The sequence below is a fragment of the Carettochelys insculpta genome, chromosome 32 (genome assembly GCF_033958435.1).
Source record: "Carettochelys insculpta isolate YL-2023 chromosome 32, ASM3395843v1, whole genome shotgun sequence".
NCBI lineage: Eukaryota > Metazoa > Chordata > Testudines > Carettochelyidae > Carettochelys > Carettochelys insculpta.
Window position 1 is genome coordinate 3,420,241 of NC_134168.1, and position 17,584 is coordinate 3,437,824.

The 17,584-nt window shown below is 63.0% G+C and overlaps 1 protein-coding gene, 1 pseudogene and 1 gene segment (V, D, J or C); 2 read left to right on the plus strand and 1 right to left on the minus strand.

Moving 5' to 3' along the window:
* The window catches only part of LOC142004557 (T cell receptor alpha chain MC.7.G5-like), a 369,008-nt gene that overhangs the window by 81,812 nt on the left and 269,612 nt on the right, over positions 1-17,584 (plus strand). The gene's annotated exons all lie outside the window — the stretch shown is intronic.
* On the minus strand, positions 231-1,540 carry LOC142004435 (putative olfactory receptor 10D4; annotated as a pseudogene).
* LOC142004436 (immunoglobulin lambda variable 2-23-like) lies at positions 9,152-9,787 on the plus strand. The segment is given in 2 exon segments: positions 9,152-9,200; positions 9,414-9,787. Coding segments are annotated over 2 exon segments (423 nt in total).

The window sequence follows — 17,584 nt, forward strand, 5'->3', positions numbered from 1 at the left end:
CCTTCCCGCCACAGGACAATAGACGCTCGGGACCAGGAAAAAGCAAAACCACCGACCGCCCCCGAGCCGCCGGGGCGGGAGATGGTCCCCCGAGCTCTCCCCAGCCGGCCGCTCTCTGGCCTAGTGCGGGAGCTCCGTGCAAAAACCCCACAAATACATGAAAATGCTCATAGACACGAAGCTTTAAACACATTGCAAAGCACAGGCGAGTGCTGTTCTAAAGCGCAATCTCATGACCTGCTGCCCGGGAAATCTGCGTTGTGCTTCCCTTCTGCGTTCAATGACGCGGCCATAGATGCTGGGATTGGCTTTAGCGGGGGTCTGTGAACGGTGTGGGGGTGGCTGGGGGCCCGCGAAAGGTTTGGGGGTGGCTGGGGGCCGGCGAACGGTTTGGGGGTGGCTGGGATCCGGGGGACGTTCAGCTGAGCGGGAGCACCCCGGGGGAGGCTGTGGCCGGGGTATCTCACGCAAGCCTGGCGTGCAGCGAGGGGCAACCTCGAGCAGGACCCGGGAGGTGGGAATTTACGGGGTGTAGGGGACAGCCGAAGCTCGAGGCGCAGCAATGCGCACGCGCCCCGAGACGCATCTCCGCGCAGACCCACAAGCCGCTCAATGTGGGGCGGGCTGAACCCCGGCCAGGTTCTCAGCCCGGCGTGAACCTCCTTGTCCCGCAGCGTGTAGATGAGCGGGTTCAGCCTGGGCGGGACCAGGCTGTCGAAAACGTGCAGAGTGGCCACCCGCGCCTCGCCCAGCTGGGGCTGGGTGTAGACCAGGGCGCAGGGGGCGAAGACATGATCACCACCGCCAGGTGGGAGCTGCGCGTGGAGGCGGCTTTCCGCCGCCCTTCCCCCGAGCTCGTCTGCAGGACGGCGCAGACGATCCTGACGTAGGAGGCGAGGATGAGGACGAACCGGGCCATGGGCACCATCCCCGTGTTGGTGAAGGTCACGGCCTCAAGGACGTAGGTGTCTGCGCAGGCCAGCTCGGCCACCGGGAAGATGTCGCAGAAGAAATAGTCCACCACGTTGGAGCCGCAGTAGGGCAGCGTGAAGGTCAGGCTGGCGAGGATGGTGGCGTGGAAGGAGCTGCAGAACCAGGAGCCGGCGGCCAGGAGGGCAGACACCCTGTGGTTCATGATGACGAGGTAGCGCAGCGGGCGGCAGATGGCCACGTACCGGTCCAAGGCCATGACGGTGTAGAGCAGGCTCTCGGTGCTGGCCAGGAAGTGGTAGGAGACGACCTGGGCCATGCACTCGCCCAGCCCGGTGGTTCTACTCTGGGCCCAGAGGTTGGCCAGATATTTAGGGATGTTGACGGACGACAGACCAATGTCGAGCACGGCCAGGTTGCAGAGGAAGAAGTACATGGGGGTGTGCAGGCGGGAGTCTGCCAGGACGGCTGATCAGATGAGCAGGTTGCCCGGCAGGGTGCAGAGGTAGAAGGCTAAGAAGGTGAAGAAGAGGATGGTGTCCAGACCGTCAGTGTTGGGGATCCCCAAGAGGATGAAATGTGTCACCACCGTGTGGTTGAACGGCCCCATTGGACATTCACCCCTGGGAGAGGGGAGAGAAATAACGCCAATGAGTTACCGAAACAAAAACCTGCCACCGACAGCCACACCACGCACCCCTCCTTCTACTGCATGAGTTCCTCCCCTGCGTTAGGAGCGGGGACTATTTCTGGCATTGCAGTGCCCGTTGGGTCAGGATCTCACTGCTCTGGCACTCAACGAGGGAGAAAATGTCTGCCCTGAAGATCCTGCAGTCGAGACATGAGCAGACAAAGGGCATTCATTATTCTATTCTATTCTATTCTATTCTATTCTGTTCTCTTCTGTTCTGTTCTATTCTATTCCGTTCTATTCTATTATCTTCTATTCTATTCCGTTCTCTTCTCTTCTCTTCTGTTTTGTTCTGTTCTCTTCTCTTCTGTTCTCTTCCGTTCTCTTCCGTTCTGTTCTTCCGGGCTATTCCAATGTCTTCAATCATCTTCTGCCGAGGCCTGCTCCCCACGCGTACTAGCTCTGAGTCTCGGGCTGGTGGCTCATCTTTGGGGGCTTTTGTTCTGGCTCCCCCCGCCCTCTGCTCGAGGCCGACCCCAGGCGCGCAGCGGAGGGGTGGCGCTGGTAGGGGGGGGGTGTCCTTGCCGACACACGGGGCTGCCGCGGATGGGTGGCCCGGGAACAGGCGGAGGGAAGGTGCCGGGGAAGTGCCGCCCCAGCTTTGTGGAAGATGGGAGTTGCTGGGCGGCGGGGCGGGGGAGATGGAACAGGACACGGAGGAAGGGAAGCAGCCACAGCAGGAGGAGCTGGAAATGTTGCCTCTGTGTGCGTGCGTGTGTGTGTGCGCGTGCGCGTGCGCGTGCGCGTGCGTGTGCGGTGGGCTGCCCCACAGGCAGCTCCGTTTGCAGGGTCAGTACCTCAGCCCGAGGAAATGGCACAGAAGCGGCTTCTGAAAGTGACGCCAGCGGAAAGAAAAGCCCCTGGGGGCCAGGAGGCGAATTAAGGGCTGCAGTTACCTCGCCCTCACCCCGGGCACGGCCTCCCCCGGGACGCAGTCGCCGCTGGGCTTCATTAAAATGTCTCAGTCACTAACGAGACCCCAGGCGGGGCCGTTTCGCCGCGCCGGGTGCCAGGCTCAGGAGAGACGCTGGGCCGGCGCCGGCTGCGGTCCGTGTGAACAGCAGAGGCGGGACCGCGCTGGTTTATTGTCCATTCTCCCGCGTCCGAGCGGGGCAGACCGGAGACAGGGGCCCCTTTGGGCTCCGCCCCGCCCCGACTCCCGGTCCGAGCACGGCGCACACAGGATTTCCCATCGGCAGGCAGTGTCTGTGCAGAGCCGGGCTCTGCGCCCCAGAGCGCCTCATGAGTCCGTCCCGCTCCCCTGCGGCACGCGGGCCTGCCTCCTGCGGGGTGACCTGAGCCCGGCGCCTTTCCTGGAGCCGTGGTGAGCTCCCCGCCTCGGCCCTCTGCCTCCCGGGGGGGTCGTCAGGAATTTCCCACGCCCTCGGCTGCCCGCCCCGCCGGGACGCTTCTGTTCTCACGGGCACTTGGCCGCTGGAGGAGATACGCTGGAGACAGGGGATTTCCTCCGGCACTGGGCTGCTCCAGCCCCTAGGGGACCTGGCTGGGATTCCGCAGAAAGGGAAACCCATTTAACGGCCGCAAACCTTTCACAAGGAAAGAGCCCGAGCGTGCCTTGAACCCTGAACGCCTTGGCTGAGCCTACACCCGAAGCATCTGTCCCCAGGTTGCTGCTGCACACAACGTGCCCTGCCGACAGAGCTACAGCAGGTTGCACTGCCCTCTGGTGGTAGAAAGAGGAAAGGCAGCTCTGCAAACAGGGCTGCTCAGCAACCTTCTCTACTGTTGGACGAAGTGTCTACACGGACCTTCTGTCGACAGAGTGCCATCCCTCAAATTTTTGAGGGATAACACTATGGAGGCAAATGCAGAGCTGTGTCGAGACTCTCTGAACAGAGAGCTTTATGTGTGTAGGAGCTCCCTGAGTTGTGTTGACGGAAGGCTCCTTTTGCCGACAAAACCCTTTAGTGTAGACACAGCCCTTGTGTGGTAGGATCAGGACAAAGCCCCGCCGCCTGGTTGGCACAGCCTACAAGCCCAGCTTGTCCCTGGACACCCCCGTGCCCCAGAGGAGTGGCTTTGGCAAAGGTGGCAAAGAGGAAACTGATTTAATTAAACCAATTCTTCCGGGATTCCAGGCTTCCCAAGGACGCTCGGTGCGGTGAGCGCCTCCTCCCATGGCATTTCTCTCCTTCTAGCCACAGCCCTTATAGCTGGAGAAAGTAGCCACCGTCCATCCCTGAGACACCGGAACGCGTCAGGAAATGTCCCCAGTTCCTATGGAGACAGAGAAAAAAACCGCCTCTTATTCTTAAACTAGGGAAACTGAGGCACGGGGGCTGTTCCACCGTCACCCACCCAGTCTGCGGCAGAGCAGGGCTCCGAGGCCCAGACGGGCCCAGGCCCAGGCCCCTCCCTGAATCTCACTGGCCCCGCAGCTGCAGCCTGACCACCGCCCTCTGCGCTTCCTGCCCCTGCGGCGGCGCATCCCCGCACTTCGCCCTCCGCCGGGTTCCTGTGAACTCCCCACCGCCCGCCCCGGGACGCGTCTCTTCCCCGCGAGGCTGCGGCAGGAGCTGGGCGTTTGGCACTTGGTCCCGGGAGGAGACACGATGCATCCGCGTTTGTTCCTCGGCCTTGGGCTGGCGCTGCTCCGAGGTACCCGGGCTGGGGAGTCACAGAGCCCCGGGAACCCGGACCCCGACCTGTACCGAGCCCTGACCCCTTCCGTCCTGCGCTGCCTCCCGCCCCCAACCCCTCCTGCGCAGCTCTCCGCCCCGCCAGCCAGTCCGGGGCAGTGAGGCGCCTAAACCCCTTAGGCGCCCTGGCCGCTCCCTGAGGCAGGGGAAATGTCCCTCAGGCTGCGGGTCTCTCTGCAGGCGCTGCGCTGGGGGACTCGGTCCAACCCACCCAGCCCGAGGCGTCCGGACCGGCTGGCGGCTCGGTGACCCTCTCCTGCTCCTACGGCACCAGCCAGCGCTCCGTCTACCTGTACTGGTACCGGCAGCGGCCGGGCCAGGCCCCGCAGTACATCCTCTACCGAGGGGCGCGGTCCTACAGCGGCGTCGAGGACACCGCAGGCTTCGCCAGGGAGAGGTTCTCTGCCCAGGCTGGGGAGAACTCCACGGAGCTGAGCATCGCGGCCCTGGAGGTGGCGGACGCGGCGGTGTATCATTGCGCCCTGGGGTCGCACGGTGGCCCAGCCGCGCGGCAGAGCCGTACAAAAACCCTCCCGGCCCCGCCGAAGCTGCTGCGGGTGCCCGGGGGCTGCGAGCCGAGCCTGACGCGAGCTTTGCGGCCCTGGTAGGTTAGGAGCACGTGTCCTGGCTCGGAGGAGGTGCGCTCCAAGCGCCGAGCCTCAGTCAAGCAGCTGCGTGACCGCAGCGGCCGCGCCCCGGCGAGAGGCCTGTGAGGCTGGGCCTTTTCCGCGAGCAAATGGGAGGTGGGAGGGGGAGAGATGAGGGAGGGAACTGGTGTGGAGGTCGTAGGCAGGGAGGAGCCATTTACTCCGCACTGAGCAAAGCCCGGGAGTCACCCCAGGGGAGGAACAGGCAGCGGTTTCAGGAGCAAACCCGAGGAGGCTCCTTCAGCCGAGGCAGCGCGCACCCGCGGAACTCCCTGCCGGGGGATGCTGTTGGGGCCAAAGCCATAACAGGGTTCAAAAAGACCTTGATGAGCTCACACGGGCTAGGTCCCGCCGCGGCTACTAGCCAGGACGGGCGGGGATGGATGGGGTCCCTGGCCTCTCTTCGCCAGAGTCTGGGAATAGGGTTGAGGAGTCCCTGTTCTGTTCGTTCCCGCTGCGCACCCGGCCTTGGCCACCGCCAGCGGAGAGGATACTTGTCTGGAGGGAGCCAGGGCCGTTCTCGTGGCTGTCAGCCTTTCCAGAGACAACAGCAGTCCTGAAGCAGCTCCGAGGCTGAGCGCATTATTTCCCGGGGGATGAGCTTCCGTGGGACAGACCTCGGATCTGGAGAATTGCTGAGAGCTGCTGAGCGGGTCTGGCCCAGGGGGGAGCCCGTCACCTGATAAACAATGTGGCTAGTCTCTGAGGCGCCACAGGACTGCTCGCTTTGCGCCGTGACGAGACGGGCTAACGCGGGGACATCTCTGAGCCCTTTTGGACGACCGTCCCCCTGTCCTCGGGACCCAAGTCTCACCTCAGCCAAAACCGACCTGCTGGGGAAACCAAACGTAAGGAAGAATCAAGCCCTCCTCAGGGACGTTCCCCTTTAACTGTGAAGCGCCCCCACCGGTACACTCACACCGCCCTTCCGGTCCCACTGTGAACCACGCACCGTCTGCGGGAGGCGTTAGCGGGTACTGACTTCGCGGTGGGTTTTTGCGTGGCCTGTAGGAAACTTCGCCAGATCTTCGGCTGATTGGACGCGCTCCCTGGGAGTCCTCCGTGGCAGAGAACCGGGGCGTGAGAAGGCCAGGGCGGGAGCAGATCAGCGGCCCTGCCGGGCCTCTCTGTGACCCAGCAGTTCATGTGAGCCGCGGGAAGGGTTGCGGTGTTTTGAAGCTCCGCGCTGCGCCCTTCAGGGAACCTGCGGAAGGGGGCGGGGAAGGAGGCTACAGGAGAGCAGGACAAACAGAAGAAAATAGTCACTTGAGGACTTTTGTCCAAGGCAGCCAAAGGAGACGGAGCCTCAGATGCGCAGCAACCCCGGGGCACCTCAGACAAGGATCCAGGACCCCTTCCCAGCAACCACTGAACGCCCCAGGGTGAGCGTCCCTGGGCAGGCGGAGAAATACGGCCCTGGCCATTCTGCGTGGGCAGGTAAACTGAGTCACACAGCCGCGCACCGGCTTGTCGGTGGCGGAGCGGGGAACGGGCGCTAGGTGGCCCCAGTCCCGGGCACACCTCCCACCCCCCTTCCCTCCTCCTGCCCGCCCGCGATTTCAGCGGCAGGCTCGTCTCCCCACACAGGCCGTTCCCTGCGAGCCCCGCTCCCTCCCCCTCGGCGGGGCTCTCCCCCCAGGCCTCCAGGGAGTTCAGCTTCCCCGCTGCAGCAACGCCTGAGCGTGAGAACTCGGGCGGCTGCTGGCGACGCCATGGAGACGCGGGCTCTTCTCGGGCTGTGGGCACTCAGCCTCCTCGGTAACCGGGCTCCCCTTGCCGGCGCGAGCGAGGCCGGGGGCGCGTGGAACCGAGTCTTACGCGGTGCCCCGCAGCACGGCCCTAAGCGAGGCCCTTAAACGCCAGCCTGAGGCTTCTCTCCCGGGCCACCCGGCCCGTGGAGCGTGGCGGGGCCGTTCCCAAGGGCGTCACTGATCTTCCTTGTCCCCTTGCAGGGGCTGCGCGGGGCGACTCGGTCCGCCCCCAGGAGCCCGAGGCCTGGGGCTCAGCCGGCGAGGCGGCGACCCTCCGCTGCACCTACAACGCCAGCGACGCCGCCGGGGTCTCCTTCTTCTGGTACCGGCGCGTCTCCCCCCGCGCCCCGCAGTACCTGCTGCGCAGAGGCACCAAGGCCTTCAGCGCGCTCAGCCACACGGCGGACCTCGCCCAGGGCCGCTTCTCGGCGGCGGTGGACGCGAGCTCGGCGGAGCTGAACATTACCGGCCTGCGGCTGGAGGACGCGGCTGTGTATTACTGCGCCCTGCAGGGCTCACAGCCAGCCGGCCGCGGAGCCGGGCTGTGCAGAAACCTCCCGGGCCGGATGCAGCGCTGGCCGCAAAGGGGCGCTGCGCGCCGCGTTATAATGCCCCTCTTTGTCTCCACGGCTGCAGGGGGGCACGGGATGGGCACCTCGGGGGGGCGGGGGTAAAATCCGACCCCTGTAATACTGTAAAGCGCCGCCGCTGAAGCAAACACCAGAGTGACAAACGACTTGAAACTGGCTGAAAAGAAATCTGCGGAGGTGCAACGTGGAGCAGCGCAGAGCCCTGCCCCGCGCAGGGAGGAATCCCGGGCACTGTCACGGGCGGGGGGCCGACTGGCCAAGCAGCAGAAAAGGACCTGGGGATTACAGCGGATGAGAGGCTGGAGAGGAGCCAACAGCGTGTCCTTGTAGCCAAGGGGGTTAACGGCCCATTGGGGCGCATTAGGAGGCGCATTTCCAGCAGACCGAGGGAACCAGTTGTTCCCCTCCGCTGGGCCCTGGTGAGGCCACACCTGGAGTTCTGTGTCCAGCTCTGGGTCCGCCAGCACAGAAAGGGTGTGGATGACTTGGAGGCCGCCGCATTGATTAGTAGCAGAGGGGTAGCCGGGTGGGTCTGTATCTCCAAACCCAGCGCGCGGTCCTGTGGCACCGGACAGACGAACAGACGTTTTGGCGCAAAGGGCTTTCACGGGCACAGACCCACAAGAGCTTCTGCCCCAAAGTATCTGTTTGTCTGGAAGGTGCCAAAATGAGGAGGCGGCTGGAGCACATGACCAAGGAGAGGCGGAGGGATTTGCAGAAGAGGGCGAGGTGATTTGATAGCAGCCTTCAGCTTCCTGAAGGGGGCTCTAGAGAGGACGGCGAGAGGCTGTTCTCGGTGGCGACAGACGGCAGAACAAGGGGCAATGGTCTGAAGTCACGGACGGGAGGCGGAGGGTTGATATTAGGAGGGCGGTGAAGCACTGGGATGCGTTACCGAGAGAGGTGGTGGGATCTCCATCCCTGGAGGTTTTGTGTCCTGGCGGGACAAAGCCCCGCCTGGGATGATTTAATGGGAGTTGATCCTGATTTTGGGCGGGGGGCTGGACTCAATGACCTCCCGAGGTCCCTTCCGGCGCGGGGATTCTGTGGTTTTAATGGACCTAGGAGTGGTGGAGGCGGCACTTGTCGCGGTGAATGCGGCATTCAGGGCCTGAGGCAGAGGCCGTTCCGTGCTGATGGGCTGGGGTCCGCCTCGGTTTTAAAAGACCACCCTCAGAGCTGAAGCAGGCCCAGTCTGGCCAAACAGCTCCTCAGATGTAGGGCAACTCTTCAGGCTACGGCTTCGAAAGTCTGGGCTTCCGCGGCGGGGACCTGCGTTAACTTCTCCCGACAAGTGTCCCGAGAAAAACACTCCACCGCTTCGTTCGCAAAGACCTTTGTGGTGTGGCCCGTTGTTCGACACACACCTTTAAAGGCCCAGGGCCGCCTCAGATCTCCCCCGGAGAGCGTCACAGCGGTCCTGGCCCTGCGGAGAGGGTCAGGACCTCCCCAGGCACTGAAAGGGAATTCACTCCTGTAAGGGGGTTCCAGAAGGGATTCGCCACCTCCGTCCCCGCACACGCCAGAGGACATCCCTGACTCAATCCCTGTTTGGGAAACAGCAGCTCCCGGAGGCGACCCCCCCCCCGCCTTTAAATGTGCAACGCTTTGTAAATTCATCCAGCGGCTAATGGCCCACAGAATGGAAACCAGCAACGAAGGGGACCGTCTGCCCCTGCGCCCCCTTAGCGGTGAGAATTAAAACACGCCTGCCCCACTGGCTCCGTCGGCTAAGCCCCACCTCAACCCAGCGCGCCTGGGGCTTGGCCCCTCCCTCCTCCTCGGCGGGTGTCCGAGGAACCTGCCCCACACCCACCTGCCTTCACAGGCCTGGAGCGCATTGCCCCAGCTGGGCACGGCCCTTTCGGCGGCTGGCGGGGAGATGAGGGAGCTGCGTTTCCTCAGCGGCCTCTGGCTGCTGGTGCACCTCGGTGAGGCGATTGGGGGACCCCAGAGCCCCCCCCCCCAGGAGACCAGGAGCCCGGCGCTCACCCCGCTCCGGTTCTCAGACTTTCCCTGATCCCAGCTCTGCCCCTCACCCGTCCTGCCCTCCCACCCCACGCTCACCCGGGCCGGGCGCCTGAACCCCTTGGGCGCGCCGCGCAGTTGACTGGGTGCCCTGGGCTTGAATTCTTGTGTTGCAGGAGCGGCGCTGGAGGACTCTGTCCAGCCCGAGGAGGCCGAGGTGTCTGGAGCAGAAGGAGACTCTGTGACCCTCCGTTGTTCCTACACGACCAGCTACACCGGTTCCCTCTATCTCTACTGGTACCGCCAGCATCCCGGCCAGGCCCCGCGGTACCTTCTCCAGAGAGGCGCCCGGGGAAGCACGTACGAGCACACGGCGGAGTTCGCCCGGGCGAGGTTCTCTTCCCAGGCTAAAGACGGCTCCACCGCTTTGACCATCGCAGCCCTGGAGGTGGCGGACACGGCGGTGTATTACTGCGCCCTGCGAAGGGCACAGTGGCGCAGCCACACGGCAGAGCCCAGCAAAAACCCCTCCCGGCCCCGCTGCAGCTGAGCGGGGACGCGCTGGGGGGGAGGCGAGCAGCGCCCCTTGGAGGCGTTGCTACGGGGATTCAACCACCGCGGGCTGTAGGTTCGGGGGGTGACGGGTGTTTCTTCCCGTCCCCCTGAAAGCGATTATCTACCCAGCCGCTGGAGCGGGAGAACGGCCGCACTGGGCCAGATAAAAGGTCCATCCAGCCCAGCCGCCCGGCTCCCCACAGTGGCCAGCACCCGGTGCGCCCAGAGAGACTGAACAGAAACAGGTCACCCCTGAGCGAGCCCTCTCCGGTCATCCCTCTCCAGCCTCTCACGAAGAGATGCTCAGGACGCCCGCCCGGCCCCGCGGGGCTCGTAGCCCTCAGCGAACGCAGCCAGCTCCGCTCTTATTTCTTCCGCTCGAACACGGGGGTGGGACGTTTAACAGGATCCCCTCAGTCCTGGCGGGGTGAAGTTACAGGGTTCAAGGCTCACTGCCAACACACAGCGCAACCCTCGCACGGTAACGGGGTGTGTTCTAGCGCTGGCCTTCGCTTGTGTTACAGCACCACAACGCGCGGGGGGGGGGGGGCACCGCTGTGTGCGTGTGTGTGCGCCCGCTCGTGGGGGCGGGACAGGAGGTTTAATGAGTGATCTGGTGAAAAGTATTTGAACCCTGCACGAGGTAGGTTAAAAGCAAACGAATATTAACCTAACTCTCCTAGGAACGTGTGGGGGTATTCAAAGGAACCCAAGGGAGTTGGGCGCCGAACTGAATGTCTCCCTTGACAATTCCACACGCCGTGGTTAGAAAATCTGCTCACACGGGTGTGAGTTTCTGAGTAAAGACACGGGAGTGCGCCGGGGATGTCCCTCCCCGCAGTGCCCCAGGGAGGCAGAGAGATGCGCCCCTCTACCTTAGGGGCAGGGACAGGGAGGCAGGAGATATTAAGTGCTGTGACCGAGGCCGGAAGGTTGGGCCGTAGCAGAGCTGGAACTAACATACGCTGCTTCCCAGCCCAGAGGTTTACTTCCGCCCCCGCCCCGCCGCACTCCGCTCCCCTTCCCCCACCCCCGCCTCCCACCAGCTGCACCGGGGCGGAGCTCCCCGCTTTCCTGTGTCAGCGCCGCGTTCCCCGAGCCCCGCGGAGTCACTTCAGGACAGCCATGGTCCCGTGTGCTGTATTCGGCGCTTGGCTGGTCAGCCATCTAGGTACCGCGCTGGGGCCGGGGGGCCAAGCAGGTTAAAAGTCCTGCAGCCTTTTAACCGAGCTGGACCCGACCCCCCGCCTGACCCTGCCACCCCAGCGGGGCTGCCAGACCCGTCCCTTCAGGCCTGCTCTAACGCGCCATGAATCCCCGCGCGGCGCCTAAGCCCCCTGGGATCCCTCGGCACTTCCGCGCTCCCAGCCGCACTGCGCCCGAACCCCCTGGGTGAGTCCGGCCCCGGAGCAATGATCTGGGTCGCTCTCGTTTTCCTGCTGCAGGCGCTGCGCTGGGGGACTCGGTCCAGGCCAGGGAGCTGCGCGTGTCTGGAAGAGCAGGAGACGCGGTGACCCTCAGCTGTTCCTACCACACCACCTCCAGCGGGTACCCCTGTCTCCTCTGGTACCGTCAGCTCGCCGGCTGGGCCCTGCAGTACCTCCTCTGGAGAGGCGCGAAGGACGCCCGGGACTGGAGCGACACGGCAGAGTTCGCCAAGGCGCGGTTCTCCTCCCAGGCCAACGACAGCGCCACCTCGTTAACCATCGCAGCGCTGGAGGTGGCGGACGCGGGGGAGGATCTCTGCGGCCTGCAGCTCGGACGGTGACAGGGCCCCACGGCGCAGCTGTGCAAAAACCCAGCCAGCCCCGCGGCGGCTGCGCTGAGGCGCACCGAGGGCGGAAACCCTGTGGCCAGGGACCGCGGCCCCGTGAGAGCGGCCATCCGCCCTCAGGCCAAAGATCCACCTCGGCGAGTACCCAGCCGCGGCCCCAGAGGGAAGGGGGGGAACAGTCGGGTGATCCATCATCCCCGTCCCAGCTTCTGGCCCGCGGAGGTTAGGGAGGCAGCTGCCGCCCAGGCCGTCCTCCTTGAGCTCATCTCAGCCCCGTGACTGCCCTGTCCGGCCCAGCTTCCTGGGGCGAGGAGTTCCGCAGGTCGGCTGCCTTGTGCGGTAGGGCAGTGATAAAAAAGTGCCTGTAACAGTCGGTTTTCCCTGCCTGTTACCTTCTGGGTGGCACGTTTCAGTAAGAGCCCCTCAGCTTTGCCTGGGCGGAGAGGGGTTCAGTCACAGGTCCCATCCTCTCAGGATCCCCGTTAAAGCTCTGCCTGAAGCAGCTTTGACCTGTGAGCGCCCGGGGGCGCTCAGCCTGGCTGGGGCTGAGCTCTGAGTATTCCTGGGGCTGGGGCACCTGCGGCCCATACACCGGCCACCTGTGCCGGGGGAGACAGAGAAATATCCTCCCCGAGCCTCCCTCTCCTACAGGCAGGGAAGTGGGGACGGCGGGTTGGGCTGTAGCAGAGCTGGGAACCGACATGCACCAGATTCCCAGGCCAGCCTGCTAACCACCGGCTCTTTCTTCCTAAGTCAGCCTCGCCCCTTCGCCAGCTGCAGCCGGAGCGGAGCTCGCCGGGTTTCCTGTGTCTGCTCAGAGGTTCCCAGCCCTCCTCCCTCCTCCGCTAGCCCTGGTTTCTCACGAGCTCCCCGGCTCTGGGCTGCAGCCACCCGCCGGGCCCCGAAGTTTGGGTTTCTCTGAGCAGTGGGGTCTGGAGCGTTCAGTGTAGTCGCCAAGGGAAAAAAAAATCAGGAGCGTCTTCGGCTTTCAGCTCTTTAGCCATCGAGGTACCGAGCCGGGTTCTGGGGGGGGGGTGTAAGGAAGTTAAAAGTCCTCCTGCTGTTCAGCCCGAGTGGAGACCCCCACCTGACCCTACACCCTCGAGCTGGGACCTGCTCCTGACCCTACACCCCAAGTTGAGACCCCCACCTGACCCTACACCCTCGAGCTGGGACCCCCACCTGACCCTACACCCTGGAGCTGGGACCTGCTCCTGACCCTACACCCTGGAGCTGGGACCCCCACCTGACCCTACACCCTGGAGCTGGGACCCCCACCTGACCCTACACCCTGGAGCTCACTTGAAATCCAACAGCAACGCCAAACCGTCCCCACCGTGTGGCCTGAGCTTTAAATGAATCCTCATGTGGTGCCTAAACCCCCTAGGCAATAGCTAGTGTCACACCGCCCTGCGCCTCCGCGGGTCAGGGAGGGACGAAGTGATGCCCTTAAATGCCATTTTTTGTCGCAGTTGCTGCGCTGGGGGGTGGGGGGGCTCGGCCTGGTCCAGGGACCCCCACGTGTCTGGAAGACAAGGAGCCGCGGGGACCCTCACGCTTTCCTACGACACCGGCTCTGCCGTCTATCGCTGCCGGTACTGGCGCCGTCTGCTCCCCAGCCGGGCCCCGCGGTGCGTCCTCCGGAGAGGGGCCAAGGAAGCCGGAGCGCTGAATATGACTGGACAGATGCAGATGAAAGCGGCCGTGTCACACACCCTTGGCAGCGATGGGGTAAAGCACACCGGTGCAACGGCATAAAGGCGCTGTCCATTCGCAGGACACCTATTGTTCGAGGAGGTAAACAATGGAATAAAGGCGCTGTCCTTTCTCAGGGCACCTATTGTTCGATGAGGTAAACAATGGAATAAGGGCGCTGTCCTTTCGCAGGACACCTATTGTTCGATGAGGTAAACAATGGAATAAAGGCGCTGTCCATTCGCAGGGCACCTATTGTTCGAGGAGGTAAACAATGGAATAAAGGCGCTGTCCTTTCGCAGGGCACCTATTGTTCGAGGAGGTAAACAATGGAATAAAGGCGCTGTCCTTTCGCAGGGCACCTATTGTTCGAGGAGGTAAACAATGGAATAAAGGCGCTGTCCATTCGCAGGAGTATTATTGGCTGAGGTAAAGCTCTGCTTTTAAACCCCCTGAAAGTGCAGCTAAAAACCCCGTCCAAACCTGAAGATTTTTAGCTGGTTTCTTTCGAAAGCGCTCGGACTTTTCCCTCCTACAGCTCAATCGCCCTCGGGTGAAAATAACCCTGTAGCGTGAACGCAGCTCCGCCTGCTGGCCCCAAACACCGACGGAGAAACGAGGCAGCCGGCAGGCAGCGCTTCAAGCACCCACACGGTCACTTATTCAGGGCTGAGCTTGGGTGGGACAGCCCCGCTTCTGCAGGTCAGTCCCAGGGAAGCTCATCGCCAATCAATGACTGTGTGAGTCTCTGAAGAGCTGCCGGCCTGCCGGGCTGTTCTGCTAGAATACAGACGAGCAGGGCCGCCTCTCCGCCGCGGAACCACCTACATGAGAGAAATATTCTCCCTAACCTCTGCGGCCAGGACAAAGCAATGTGCTGAATCTGCAGCCAGGGCGGCTCAGGCTGGAAACCAGGAAGAGCTTCCCACCTGGCCGGGGGGATAAATGAGTTGCCCGGGGAGGTTGTGGGCTCTCCACCCCTGGGGATATTTGGAGCGGGTTCGGCAGACTTCTGTCGGGGATGGTCTGGGCGGGGCTGGGTCCTGCCGTGAGGGCCGGGTCTGGACTCTCCGGCCTCGCCAGGTGTGATGGAGTGGGGGGAGTGCATGTGTGAGTCAGGCTGGATGTCCGAGGCAAGCAGCAGCTCCCAGTGGCTAAGGATGACCCTGGGGCTACAACTGGCAGGTAACCCTGAACAAAGAGGAGGGAGGAGCTGAGCTGAGTTTTGAATCGGGGGGCGGCAGTTAGGAAGCTGGGGAAAGGGAGAGCTGGAAGGCAGCCAGCCTGAGGAGGGGGAAGCTACACCCCAGACGGGCACCCCTCGGGGTCTTCTCCCCAGGCCGGGTTGGAAGGACTGTCTCTGGCTGCTGTACTGTCGCTTCTGGGAGAAACTGGGCATCTGTTGCCTAATAAACCTCCTGTTGTACCTGCTGAGTGAGAGTCACTCCTGCCAGCGACGGGGTGCAGTGCAGGGGGACCCCTCAACCCCATCACACTGGGTCCAGCCCGAGGTACCTCAGGTGTCTAGAAGAGAGGGGGAGGCTGTGAGCCTCCGCTGTTCCTACCACACCAGCGCTTCTGGTGACGTCTATCTGCACTGGTACCGCCAGCATCCCAGCGGAGGCCCGCAGTGCGTCCTCCCGAGAGGGGTGAAGCAGGCTCGGGGCTTCTCAGACACCGCCGAGTTCGCCAAGAGGCGGTTTTCTTCCCAGGCTGCTGACACCGCCAGGGTCCTGAGGGTGGGAGCCCTGGAGCTGGGGGACACAGCGGTGTATTTCTGCGCTCTGCAGAGGGCGCTGTGACACAGCCCCGCAAAAACCGGCCTCCCCTCCCGTGCCGGCGGTGGCTGATGTCAGCGGTGCAGGTAGCAGCCCTGAGCGTCCTTTGTCGCGTGACAGAGCACCGCTTTTGGGTGGGCTGCAGTCACTTCAAACGCGTTTCTCCAGCTGCCCCCAAACGTAAATCCCCGGGCAAGCGGCTGCCTGACAAAGACACCCCTGGAGGCTCACTGGTGCAAGGGACGTGGGGCGGTTTCCTGGCCTCTGCCCTGCACTCAAGTGCGATCCCGTCTAGACCACCCCGGGATGGGGCTTCTCTCACCTGCTAGCAAAACCTCCCAGGGCGGAGACTCCGGAGTTTTACTGTGCAACGTTTAATTCCCCTGACTGGGAGCTTTTCTTAATGCGCAACAGAAGCTGGACTCTCGCTGCAATTTAAGAACGAAAGAACGAAAAGAGCAAAAGAAAATGTTGTGGCACAACAGAAGTAAAAATGAGCGTGAACAGGTAGAAATAAAGCAAAGCCGTGAGACGAGCAGATTGTGGGGAAACGTGACGAAAGCGTGGGGACAGATGCAGGGAAATATGCAGGTGTTGTTCGGTAGAGGCGGCCGCGGCCGTCTGACTGCTCCGATCGAAGAGAAAATGACATTTCCGGGTGATGTAGTCAGGAAACTTGACCCTTTTCATCTGCGAGTCTGGAAGGTGCCCCAGGGCCGCTTGCTGTCTTTGTGCGGTCTTTGCGGTCCGAGGTTTCCGTCCGGTCGCAGCGAAGGGCGCAGGACAAGGCGCGGGGTAGCCAACCCCTCTGCCCAGAAACTGGAGGGAGAATTTTTCAGAAGACTCTTAACTTCTTCCGGCAGCCTCAGCTCTAACCGCCGCTGCATTTAGCCACGTCCTTCGGCCAATCCCGCCACAAACGCTGTTCGGGGGCTCGGTGTGGTTGTCTTCCCAGCCCCCGCCTCGGGGGACGGAACACCGCGCCCTGTCTACGGAGCGCAGAGGAAGGAATCGCGGTCACACGGCGCCCGGGGGAGAGGTGGGAGCTGAAGCCTCACCCACAAACCCACTTTGCTTCCTACTATGTCATCTCCAGACTGCCGTGAGCCCGGAGCGGCGCCCCTCCCTCTGCCTCCGGCCTGGGCGTGCCCTGAAATTCTCCCAGGCCGAGCTGCCTGCAGAGGCCTTTCGCAGGGTCAGCCGTGGGCCGCTGGGGGAGACGTTATGGGGACCGGCTCTCTGCTCCTCTTTTGGCTCTATAATCTCCTGGGTAAGTGCAGGGGCGGGGCTGTTGTTACAATAACAAGCCGTCCTGCAGCACTTCCGAGACGAGCCCGTGTAGGCGGTGGGGAGCTGTCCTGGGTAAGAGCGCTGCAGAGGGACACGGGGCAGGAAAACAGAGGCCAGGGTCTGCATAGCAGGGAAGTGGCGGAGGAGGGGGTTGCCCTTGGGAATTAGGCGCCCCACTGCATGGGACGCTGGGGCTACATTTTCCCAACCCTCTGTCCCTGATTCCTACGGGAACCCCTAATTCCAGCACCGCTTGTGACCCAGCCATAGCCCTACCCCTCTCCTTACCCCACCCCTAATTCCTCTCCAGGTAGGAGCCTAAATCCCCAGGTTCCCTCGCGCCCCCTCTCTCGGAGTGCGCCTAGCGGCACTCCCAGGGCCAGGCGGAGGGGGACAGGCCCTCACAGGAGCTCGCCTGTTTCAGGGGCTGGGCTGGGGGACTCGGTGAAGCCCCACGAGCCCGAAGCGGCGGGACGAGAAGGACTTTCTGTGACACTCTCCTGCTCGTACGAGACAGGCTATTCCGGCAGCGTCTATCTCTACTGGTACCGCCAGCATCCGAACCGGGCCCCCCAGTACCTCCTGTGGCGAGGAGCCGGGTCCTCCAGGCAGCTCAGCCACACCGCGGACTTCGCCCAGGAGCGCTTCTCCTCCCAGGTTAACGAGACCTCCACCTCCTTAACCATCACGGCCCTGGCGTTGGCCGACACGGGTCTGTACCTCTGCGCCCTCCAGCGGGCACAGTGACTCAGCCCCCGAGAAGAGCCGGGCAAAAACCCCTCCCTGCTCGGTAGCCTGATTGTCCCAGACCTGGTCTGGTCTTTATCCACTCTTTCGAGAAGAGATCTGCCGGAAGATGGTTGTTCCGAAAGAGCTCTGTAGCGTAGCTGCAGCCACGCGTGTGCACTACTCAGTCTTGCTTTCTGCTTTGCGTGTCATTTCGGGAAGGGACGTGTGATTAGAGCAACAGCGCTGGGGTAGATTTGGGGAACATAGCAAGGTAGCAGAGCTTACAGGTACAAAGTTTGACACCCCCGTCCTCTGAGTTCCCCCCTGTTCTAGTGCTGTTAGATCCGAAGCAGGGAGGAAAAATCTTGAAGAACATGGCAGGAGCGTGGGCGGGGAATTTTAAGGCGTTTGTGCGAAATCGGAGGCCCGGGTTTAATTAATATCATCCTTGGGAAGTCCCACACCTCAGAGCTGCCTGGAGGTCTCTCTGCTTCTACCACCCCGCACCCAAACAGATGAGTGCCTC